The sequence below is a fragment of the Emydura macquarii genome, unplaced genomic scaffold (assembly GCF_026122565.2).
Source record: "Emydura macquarii macquarii isolate MOO-44397 ecotype Brisbane River unplaced genomic scaffold, CSIRO-AGI_Emac_v2 contig_2948, whole genome shotgun sequence".
NCBI classification, from domain to species: Eukaryota; Metazoa; Chordata; order Testudines; family Chelidae; genus Emydura; species Emydura macquarii.
This window is the reverse complement of record NW_027133085.1, coordinates 5,101,102-5,112,765: the sequence shown is the minus strand read 5'-3', so window position 1 is coordinate 5,112,765 and position 11,664 is coordinate 5,101,102. Positions and strand designations below refer to the sequence as shown.

Sequence of the window (11,664 nt, the reverse complement as noted above, 5' to 3'; positions counted from 1 at the left end):
GTAATGTAATAGTAAACAACAGGATATAGATAGGCAAAAATACAATTTAACATCTTTTGATCTCTATTAACACACAAGTGAACTGGTCTGAATATATATGAATGCATTTAACTCCTTTGATATTCACAAGCAAGTGAACTGGCTTATGGCTCTGGTCAGTATCACAGCATCTTAACCCCTTGCTTGCTTTTTTGATGGCATCTGCACATTGTGTGCAATTCAGTGAGGCCCAGCACCCTTGCCTAAGATGATACAGTTAATTAAGAATGTTGTAAAGCCTGACACAGTATTAGCATCCACAGGGTAAGTAGGGTAGGTTTTTTTAACTTTACACATAGAAAATGTATTATTAAATATAAACATTTAAATAGGGAGCAAAGAGATACCATCTATGATTTAAAAGTACTTCAAGCATTTGGGACACATTTTTAAAAGATTACCTGTTTGACCCATCATCATTAAATGTTCTCTTGTATTTACTTGCTCCTTTTACAGTAGCCAGCCCTGATATGAACAAGAAGTTTATTCTGATCTCTCAACTCAGGTTTCTAGGCTTATTGGGTGTGGAGAGAGAACAAAACTGGATAGGCAAAGAAACTGGGAGGATTATCTTTCACAGACTTCACCAAATATCAACCAGTCTTCCAAAACTGTTGAATAAACAGGATAGCAGATACCACACACTGACCTTTGATGCACATGGAGAATCTCCATTCCAACTATGCAAATGAAATCAGTACTCTTCATATATACCACAAAGATTAAACCTCAAGGACATTTAGGGTTATAAACCCCTTAACTATTTGGAAAAACTTGCAAGAGAAAGTGGGAATCAAAGTTTTTAAAATAAATGATTGTATTTCCCATAAAATGATAGCTAAACAAGAGCAGAGTAAACTACTATACCTAGATCATCTCTTTCAGACTTTAAATCTTTTAAACAACTCACCCAACACAATAATCTTGATTTTTTTAAAGTCTCCCAAACTTCAACATCCTCTATGCCACACTGGAATGCCCATATCTGAAAACAAATAGCAAAGACTTGGAAAAATGGGCAGCGCTAAAAATGAAAAGAATGGGTAGCAGAATTTTGAAGAGGGTTCAAAGGCATATCCTCTCCAAGATGGACACATGTACTTCCTCATCATGACAAAAATTCCAGTGAAAAATAAATCATATGCTTCTCCCAAATCCTAGTGGCAATCAGCGTAATGAAGTCAAGAACCCGTCGCTGCTGGAGAGGATCTAGATTATGCAGAGCACCACATGCACTTTCTGGGACTGTCCACAGAGCCAAACATTACTTCCCATTATTGGATTTATTGCTTCTGATCCTGGCCTTCATGGCAGGGAGGTGAGGTATTTATGCCAGGAACTGTGAAACATTTGCTGTTTGGAGGTGGGTACCATCTTGGAAGCAATTTTTCTGTTACCTGCGGGAGAAGAAAAATAGTGATGTACAAGGGTACATCAGATGCATTTGTTTGGGGGTATTTTTGCTGATTTAGGGTGCTTACAAATTTAGGCGCTTGTAAAACTATTGGTACAGATATTCCAGCAGTCCCTATGTGTGTTCTGCACTCCTATCTTTTGTTGATAGCAGAAATTTAGAGCAGTAGTGCTGGGTGTTTATAGGCAAAGGGAGAGGATTGACTGCAAAGTTTGAGTCTTTCCATCCCTGTTGTATAAAGAAACTAAGCAGAAGGTTAATCCTGATGTCAAGCAGGTATGCAACATTTAACTGTCCCACTGGTCCTGACTGGCGTCACAAGTCGGGAGCATAGGGGAGTAACTGACATTGATCTAAATTATGAAGTCTATATTGATTGCTGATCTTGCATTCAAGATAACTACCACAATCTGTGATTTGATCATGAATAAAGCCTCTGAATTTGCTTTAAGAACTGATTGATTCAGCTGGGCCGGATTAGTGCACTTTTGCCCAGTTATTCAGTTCAAGGAGAGAGGAGTAGGGCAAAGTAACATTTGTTTTTTTGTGCTGCCACATTGTTAACAAATAACAAGGAGTCTAACTTTAGGTGTAAGGAGACACCTATGTCCAAAGTTTGATTTACTTAAGCATGTCCACCTGATGAGTGGGCCCTCAGTGGGACTGAAGTGGTGTAAAGATTGTCTGCTGTCCAAGTTCTCATCGTCCCGGCCTTGACATTACCTAGGTTTATTTTCCATGCCACTAATGAATCTTGTATAAACCAGGGTATCATGATTTCCATAAGCAACCATAAAACTTTCACAGTTGATTGCTGGTTCAACATATACATGAGTATGATCTTGTTCTTTGAGGGAGTGGGACGAGAGAGGTGGAGTGAACAGGACCCAAAGCTGTTCATCTGTTAGGACAGTAGATTAACCTGTTGTGTTACCATATGTTGATAAATGGTACCTTGCCTGCAACACAAACAGTATTTGGGGAGGAAAGCTGGAACACTACTGGTAGTTAACTCACTCAGTCCAAATAAACCAGAATTTTTGTGATCATTACGTAACTGCATTGACCAACACAGTTCTCTTCTGCACTAAACACAAGCATAACAGAGAAACTATTCCAAGTGAAAGGCTACTGAGAAACGTCTGAAGCTAAATTAACACAAGGTGGAGGTGCTGTTGGTAAGCAGAACACAGGCTTTAGAACTGGCAGGGGGTGAACCATTTTCCTTTCAGGGATAGGTCACCATTTGTGAAGGAGATGTTATCTAGAGTAAGCCCAGTTACCAGCAGAGACCATGAATGCTTCTTTCCTATTTGCATTCAGGTAGAAGGGTATGTTCTCTTCTCCCATGTGGATTTTACTTCAATGTCTCCCCTCCACAGTGTAGCTGCTCATCTGGGACCACCTTGAAGCATCGCCTAGGGCAGAACATTATTAGCAGAGATTTCTATGGTGAAACTATTACATTTGTGTTCCATGTTTCATTGGCTTAATTTTTGCTGCTTCATGCAACTCAAGTTGGTGACATTTGTATTCTGTATGGCTGCATATTGGCCATCTCAGAGACTGCCTTTCTCCCCTATAGCTGAGATAACCAAATACTTTTCTGTTAGGAAGCTGTAGATTAAGATTTTGGGAAGACGGAGGGAAGGGCATTCTTGGTGGTAGCTAGAAAAGTCACTTTCTTTTGCAGTTCACCAGTGCCTATGCAAACCACCTCATCCCCACATTTTTTTTTAACTCAGCGTTTTGCCTGAGAGACTGATAAAGCAGTGTTCTGTTTAAAGGAGTTCAATGTTAACATTGGTTGGTAGGGCTATTGGCCTGTAACAGCCTGAAATTGTTTTGAATGCTCCCACGGAGAAGCCTAAGCCATGAGTACACATTCTTATAAATATCACTAGCTTTCCAGTAAAATATTACACCTGTTTTTAGCCCCAGAGGGTGGCTACTCAGAGGATACGGGGTCTTAAATCTATCACTGTTTCCTCCTTCTCTAAGTGTTTTGTTGTTTGGGGAAAGGGAATTTGGCAAGCACCCATCCACCATATCTTGCACACCACATGCCAGCCTCATTTTCTTAATTACATACATCTTCATTATAGGACAATGTGTACCATGGTACCAAATATCCACTAGTAGTTCTATAACTTCATTAGAGTAAATTCCCTTTAACTTACCACAGCATGGTGTTACTGTATATTTAAGTACAGAATCAATAGGGAATGGATTAATCTGCATGATTTCTGTACTATATCACAATGACCAGACCAAAAACAGAAATTGATTGTATTTTCCATATTTTATTTTTCTTTTTTCCCTTCATTTACTGTAGCACAATAAGTTAACTAAAAATATCCAGCCAAATTCTGTATTGTCACATGGACCACTTGCAAATTGAGTAACTCCAATGAAGTCAAAGGAACTTTTTCCAGATTTACACCACTGTACCTAACAGCAGAACTTGAGTCATAGAGAACACCACTACAAGTCTGATATTTTAAGTTACTCAACATTAAGGGGCAAAGGGCTCCATAATTCTGAGGTTTTGCAGCTCTAAGAACATTAGTTTTGGTTTGCACCACATTTGCAGCCAAAAGCAGACTTGAGGAAGGGAGTTAGGGGGCGCAGGTGTGGTTTTAATCCAATTTTTAATAAAAGTTATCTTTTATGAAAGACATTTCAGGAACATCAGCTTGAAATGTGCAAATAGTTTCAAAGTAATAAAGCAATTGATGAAGGTGTTGAGAAAAATGAGACTAATGAAAAAGCAAAGAACATGTTTCTTTTCTTGATGGCAGGGGGTGAAAAAGTGTTGTATTTTGTTTTTAAGATAGGAAGGAAAAATGGATTCAGTAACTGAAGAGGAAATTTGTTTATCCTGTCTAATTAACAAAACCAGTATTGCTTAAATTTGATTTCTGAATCCATGTTTTAGGTTTCCAAATGTCCATTGATTTTAAAGTTTTTCATTTTTCTTTCCTCCCTTCCTCAGCAGTGCACTGCACTTTTTCTAATACTGAAAATGATTTTTTTTGCCAAAGATTGTCTATGATTACATCTAATTTTTCAGCAATCTCTTATACTTCAGAAACTATTTAGTCAGTCAATCCACACTAAAAACCCTCGGGAAACTTTTGACATGCAAAGTCATTCATTTCCCAAATGAATTAACTCATTTTTAGATTTAGTTATCAAAATAAACTTTCAGTGCACAATATATTGGCAAAAAAGATTTAACGAAAACCCGTTCTTTTGAATTATACATGCAGAAATCACGTTTTAAGATGCTATCTTAAGAGGCTTCACTTTTATTACATTAACTGAAAGCCTCTGCCTATTATAGAAGAACTGTGACAATCACTCAAATACCACAAAGACTGCACTGTTTTTCCCCAGGATAAAGAACTACTAAGGAGAAGCAGTTATATCTAACTCTGTCCTGCCCAGTTCTCTCAGTTCTGTTCACAGGGAAGAGGGACACCCTTTTATGCTACACACACCTCTGAAAGTTTACTAAATGAAAACCATGTTTATATTTAGAGCAAATGAGGACTAATTTCTCACTTGATAAGAGGCTGATCCTCCACCCATTGAATTCAGTGGGAGTTTTGCCATTGGTGTAAATGGTAGCAGGATCTGGCCCAGAAGCAGTATTTGCTGCACTGAACCAGGGCATCATTGGAATGTATATAACTCTACTCCTCTTAACAGCACTGCCATCCCAGGTAAATATGGCATGACTATAAAAGCTGGCATCACAGTCCTGACCACAAATATATGTACTTCCTATCTGAAAAACAGCTCTTTCTAAAAACTTGTAATGAGAAACAAAATACATTAATTTTAAGCTAAGAGCTTGTTGGTCAAGTGTAGACTTTTACAGACCTTGACAATTGGGTGTAATATTTAAAATCTTAAAGGAATACTGTAATTTAACAGAAAAATGCAATTTAACTGAAAAATATGGTCACTTCATCAAAGTTATATTTGTTAAGTTTTAATTTTTTTAAACTTTCTTTATTACCATCTTTATTGCCCATCTGATAACAAGTTGTGACACGCTGGAAGTTCTCCTTTGACTATGACTGCAGGAAAAACGTTGGAGGACTATCAGTATTTTCAGGTCCATTATTTTATTAGGAATTATTTAACTTTATTGAAATATGATCAACACTTAGCTTTTCATTTTTTTTTCTGATAAAAGAGATCTAACCTTAAAACAACTGTAAGATTCTTGTGCATTCATCTGGCGAATGATCAGGAACATTCTTAATGTCCACAGAGTCCATTGTCACAAACTGTTGCATGTCATACAGAACTTCCTGGTAGAAGTAGCAGTGAAATGGCAGCTCTTGTTATAGAGATGCTAACAGTGGCAGGGCAGTTTTAAAAATCTGTTTTGAAATTTCACTTTGTAATACACATTATAGATTAATTAATTTTCATCCATTAATTCTCAAGGGAATAGAGGTAATCAACTGCAATTTTTGGAAAAATACAGCTACTCAGTGAAACAATCAAAAAATACTCTGATAAAATAGCTCCATTCTCAGAGCTTGGTTGGACTGACTACCTTCCTGTATAAAGTAGTATGAATTATCCAGTTCCATTTCCCACCATTACTCAAAGGGAGAGCACATGACATATAAACAGCATATCAGAAATATGTATAAAAGAAAAAAAAAAGCCAAGTTCATTGAAATTTAAACACTAGTTAAATTAAGTACCATACATGTTACAGTACATTCCATTTATTCAGACAACTGAAAGCTAAAATAGTTACAATCTTCATTGTAGTCGAGTTTTCCTATATTTATGAACACATACAAATATTAAATAGGTTCAGATGTGTGATACTATTATTGCTCTAAATGTTCTACTAGAATGCTAGATGTCCCAACTATTGTCTCAACCTGCCTTTTTTAGTCAAGTTAAAGTCCTACAACTGCAACCTGTGTCATTTGAAAGGTTTTCCAAACTTGTCTTTTGAGCTGCAAATAATTTTGAAGACTTAATGGAAAATGTGAGAGCTGAGAAAAACATACTATTTAACAAAAGTGTCCTTGTAAAAAGAAAATAATGGTTCAAAGTTGCCCACCTCTCGGAATTGTATAATGTATAGTATTTAGTTAACTAAAACAGGCATAATCATCCACCACAAAGACATTTTCTGTATTTCTTCAGGAAGGATTATTTTCTTTGGAAAACAACAGCTTTGAATGAGTGGTAAATGTGACAACCAGCAAGTAATGATTGACTAGTAACAGTCTAAACAGACTGGGCTTTTTAAAAAAAAAAAAAAAAAGCTGAATATGTGCTCCAAAACAAAGAGCAAACTTTTCTTCTTGCTCACAGAGCAATTATTTCTCCTATTTATTGAAAGTGATGCCTCATTCCGCCAGTGCCAAGTTTTTTGATTGTAGTTTATCCATTTCTTGACCAATACTTCCTTCAACTGTATCACACTGGGCAAGTAAAGCCTGAAAATAAAACAAACAAACATGTGAGAATTACTGTGGAGTGAAACTATTTCCTCAAGAATAATAATTTTTTTTAAAATGATAATGCTCCCACTATGAAGTTGGAGGTAAAGACACCCCACAGTTTCTTCTGGGCTTAGCAATAGCCACAACTTTTTTTAGAACTTAAGTGAACAGAAAAATCCCAATAGAAACCTGATCTCAGCTCAATGAGGACAGCAGAATACCACCAGACCAATAGTATTCAGCATCCCTCATCAGCAATGGGTGAAAATAGGCTCAGACAAGTAGTGGCCTCCATTTTGTGCTTAACCGTAAATCCCCTTCCCTGTTTTCTCACATACGGCATAATATGTCTCGGTACTTGACACAAATACTGCAAAGAATTCCTATACACTGAAAGCTGTAAAAAACCAAACTAAGCAACCTTCATTCAACCTACAAATCTTATATCTCCCACTGTAACCAGTCCGTGCCTAGGGTAGCCACCTGAAAATGCCAAGGTCAGGGCAGACTGCAAAAGGAAGGCAGATTCTCCCAGCACTGGTGGGTGACACTGAAGTCAGACTTCCCAAACAGCCACAAACAGTGCTTCTGATTCCCCACACTGCTTATCAAGAAGCCAAAATAAAATATACACAGCCCCCTTTACTGCATTCAATCTCTGAATTCAATCCAGTCACTAGGTCCAGTAAAGAGACTAGTTATTTAAACTCTATGCTCTTTACCAAAAAGGTTCCCCCTGACTCCAAAGGGTCAGCTAAAGTACCAGATCAACATAAGTTTGGATTTTACCCAAAATACCACGCTGCCAGCCAATCCTTTAGTAACTAAAACTAAAGGTTTATTATAAAAAGAAAGAAACAAACTATAAGACGTGTTAAAGGATTAAAGCAATCAGATAAATACAACTGATTTGAAAGTTCATATATATCAGATTCCTAGAAGAATTGTGGAGTTTGCAGGTTTGTATAGTCCCTCTAGTGTACATCCAGTACCTGGATGGGTCTCAGTCCTTTGTTTCACAGCTTCAGTTCAGTTCAGTTGTAGGTGAGTTGATCCAGAGGTAGGTTGAAGACAAAATGGATGTGGTGCAGCTGCCTTTATGTCCTTTGGCCTTTGCCATGCTGCTTGTGGAAATTTACAGGAATGAGATGGAGTCCAGGGTCACATGAGTGACTGGTGACTCATCAGGTATATCCCTGGCTTCTCCCCCGGGGCCCATTGTACCTGTGAATTTCTTAATGGGCCATTAAGCAGGCTAGTGCTGCAGCCATCCTGACTGGGGTGTTGCCCAGACACAGCACAATTTGAAATACAGATATATCAACCATATCCATAACTTTCATTACACACATGAACATAAACATTATCTATCTTAGCACATTATAGCCTTTTTAACAATACCTGACATGGCATAGTTTATATGAATTATGATTTTGACATATTGATGTTAAATAATATAATAAATGCTCCTCTCCCCCCCCAATCCAGCCAGCATGACACACATGTTCTAGGGCACTGGTTTTCAAACTGGAAGGGGGGCAGGGGAGGTGCAGGACTGCGGTCAGTTGGGCATCTGGGCTAAGCAGCAATGGGGAGAGCATGCAGGGAATCCCCAACAATGGTGGTGGGGAGCACAGCCCTGCCCTGGCAGCAGCTTGCTGCTTCCCTGCTGATGCCCTGCCCTGGCCCAGACAACCTGTGGCAGCTAGAGGCTCTGGGCAAGGGGGAGGCAGAAGAGCATTGCTCTGCTTTGTGCTGTCTTGGTCTCTTCCAGGAATGGAGCCAGCTGGGTCCTGCTGCTGCCCTAGACATGAGTCCACCTCACTAACTCACTTTCTACCCCAGATTGGGGGGGGAGGGGGAGAGTTTGAAGGGGTGGGGGAAGGAGACCCTGTTACATGGTTTCTGCAAACCTCTGCTGTAGGGCAAAGCAAACCCCACCCCTTCATCTGAGCAACCATTTGCAGAAAGCTTCCCAACTCTAAAAGTGGTGATTAGTTATCACCCGAAAAATTCCAGTATCTCTGTACCTCAAAGTAACACCCTGGAACCCCTATATTCACCACTATGATATGATTATATGTTTTGTACAACACATGCCTTTGTAGGCCCCAGCAGATCCCTGCTCTGTAATACAAGTCTAAACCAAAGCAGGCCTGAACCATGGATACTACGTGAAGCTTAAGGGTTAATCCTTACACTAAGAGAGAAAACAAAACTAGGCATTACAGATAAGGAAATTCCAGACATATTGATTATTTGTTAATTAAAATAAAGACATCCTATCTAGACATTCTGTGATTTAACATTTATGACACATTGAAGCACTGCTTGTAAACATCTATGGAGAAATGTTTGGGAACATCCTGAAACCCGATTGTAATAATTCACAAGTGAAGAGAATTGCCCAATGCATATCAGGAATGTGGTTGATGTGTAAATCGGGGCAATGAGGGAACAAACAAAATTTAAGATTTCTACATATGTATTTCTTTTTAGTAAAATGGTGTTAGTAAAATTAGTATAAATATAAAAATGTGTATTAAGTTAGTAAACAAAGTAAAAACAAAGTGTTATTAATAAAATAAGAATAATAATTTTTAGTAAGTATAAATGAGGAATGAATATAGTTTAAATGTTGAAATAAGATGGCAAGAAAGCAATCACTGAGGCAATAACTTCAGCCTCGAAGGCAGGAGGGAGAGGAGATGAGATGCTTTTGTTTTAAGAACTTTTATGACCCACATGGCCAAAGATCGAGATAAGGAACCCTGGAAAACAGGGGGGAGTTTACAACCCCAGAACAAAAACAAAATAAGGTAATAAGGTGTAAATGATAGATGCAAGAATGATAAAAAAGTTGTCACTTCTGCAGCATCAAACGTAATTGATGATCGCATCAAACAAGACGACCATCTGACATAACAAATCCATAGACCCGAATGGGAATGAATTATTATAAAAGAAGAAAAAAGAAACCTGGACTTTGGGCTTGTTCTGCATTCCCCAAGGAGCATCGTGTCGCGACCGACAGAGCCCGGCTCCACCCTCGTGTCTGAACCACTTGGCCAGTGGCTTCAGCTCAAGCAACAAAAGACTGGTAACTGTGTATCTCCTGCAGAACTCTCTCTCTCTCTCTGTGTGTGTGTGTGTGTGTGTGTGTGTGAATAAAAAAGTGTTAGAGGCAATTGTTTGCTTTTTAAAATGTTTCTCTTTTCTGTATTCATAATAAACACGGCATATTGCCTTATCCCCTGAATAAGATCCTGCTGTTTATTTCTAAGTATAACACCTTGTGAGGTATTGGTTCAAAAGTCTTGATCTGTTGAACATTAAATATCCTGTTGGATTGTATGTACTACCATTGTACGTGAAGTTATGAAATTTTGCTACGTGTGTTACTGAAATATGGTCTGAGATTGGGAGATGCTCACAGCCAACCTTTCAGTTGGACCAGCCAGACATGTGCTGATGGCCCATTAAAGGGAACCAACTCTCCCCCTGGCCCTCCTAGAGACTTCTCAGAGAAGGCATGTAGGCAATGGAGACTGACTGATCTTTCTAGTAGCTGGAAGAAGGTATAAAAGGAGAGAAAGTGACAATCACTTAGCCTTTGCCCCCTCCTCCCCATCCCCAATCTCAACACCTGGAAGCAAGTCTGGAAGACAAAGACTTTGAACTGGGGAAGAGTGGTCCCAAGCTGGAAAGGGAATCCAGTCTCTGTGTTGAGGAACTGTAACCTGCTTGTAGCATATGTCAGGGTGAGACATTGCTTGATTCAAATCCTGCTTAGTTTGTAGAACTTAGACTGCAAATTTATTTTTATTATTTCTTAAGCAACCAACTTTGATCTCTATTCTTGCTACTTATAATCACTTAAAATCTATTCTTCTGTAGTTAACAAATCTGTTTTTATATTTTACGTAAAACAGTGTGTTTTTGGTTGAAGTGCTTGGGAAATCTCAGCTCAGGTTACAACGGCTGGTGCAAGTCCAGTTTCCTACGAAGAAGTAGCAAACTAAGTATGAGCTTACAGTGGTCAGGCTTCTGACTAGTGCAAGATGGTACAATGGGGTGCAAGGCTGGGGAGCAGGGGGGAAGTGGCTGGAGCCTCTCTAATGATAGCTCATGAGTGACTGGGAGATATTCATGTAGCACAGTTGGGTATGTCCCTGCCTGTGGATGCTGTGTAAGTACAATGCCTGTCTGAGGCTTGTAGCATGCCATTAGCATCACATCCCATTAGAGAGACAGCCCAGGCCGCTGGGTTTGGATGGCTCAGTGGTCCCACAGTCCAGGTTGCATCCTAGGGATCCCATCACAAAGGAATACCCCAACCATTGTATGATACTCACCCACAATGACTGTGAGCTCTCACATCTCACCAAATACCAGATGCATAGGGTGTGTCTATTGATTGCCCATCATAGAGCAGGTAAGAGCTGATGGTCCCTGTCACAGTTCAGGACTAGAATCCAATGATTCTCTCTCTCAAATTGGGTCTCTGGCTCCAGCCCCATGTGTACCAAGCATGACTGATCAGCAGGTCCAACTGGGCTTCATACCTACAAGTCTTCCTTCAGAAGCTGTGACCAGTTGTTAATACAATGACAAAGTATTGTTTAAGCTGAACAGCAGGGACACAGCAAAACATAAGAGAAAAAGGACTTTAAAACAGTAACTTCCATCGCTTGCAGTATTGTTGTAGCCTTGCTGTTCCCA

The 11,664-nt window shown here is 39.1% G+C and overlaps 1 protein-coding gene across 2 annotated transcripts in view; it reads right to left on the bottom strand.

The window, feature by feature from the left end:
• Positions 1-930: 930 nt before the first annotated feature.
• Positions 931-11,664, bottom strand: part of BAG1 (BAG cochaperone 1) — a 36,061-nt gene continuing 25,327 nt past the window's right edge. The window contains exon 7 of one of the 2 annotated variants that reach the window (XM_067569832.1): positions 931-1,436. In XM_067569832.1, the coding sequence (XP_067425933.1) occupies positions 1,323-1,436 (114 nt within the window). In that variant the 3' untranslated portion in view covers positions 931-1,322. Of the gene's footprint in view, positions 1,437-3,752; positions 6,937-11,664 lie in introns of those variants that run through there. The other variant, XM_067569833.1, reaches the window with a different exon arrangement.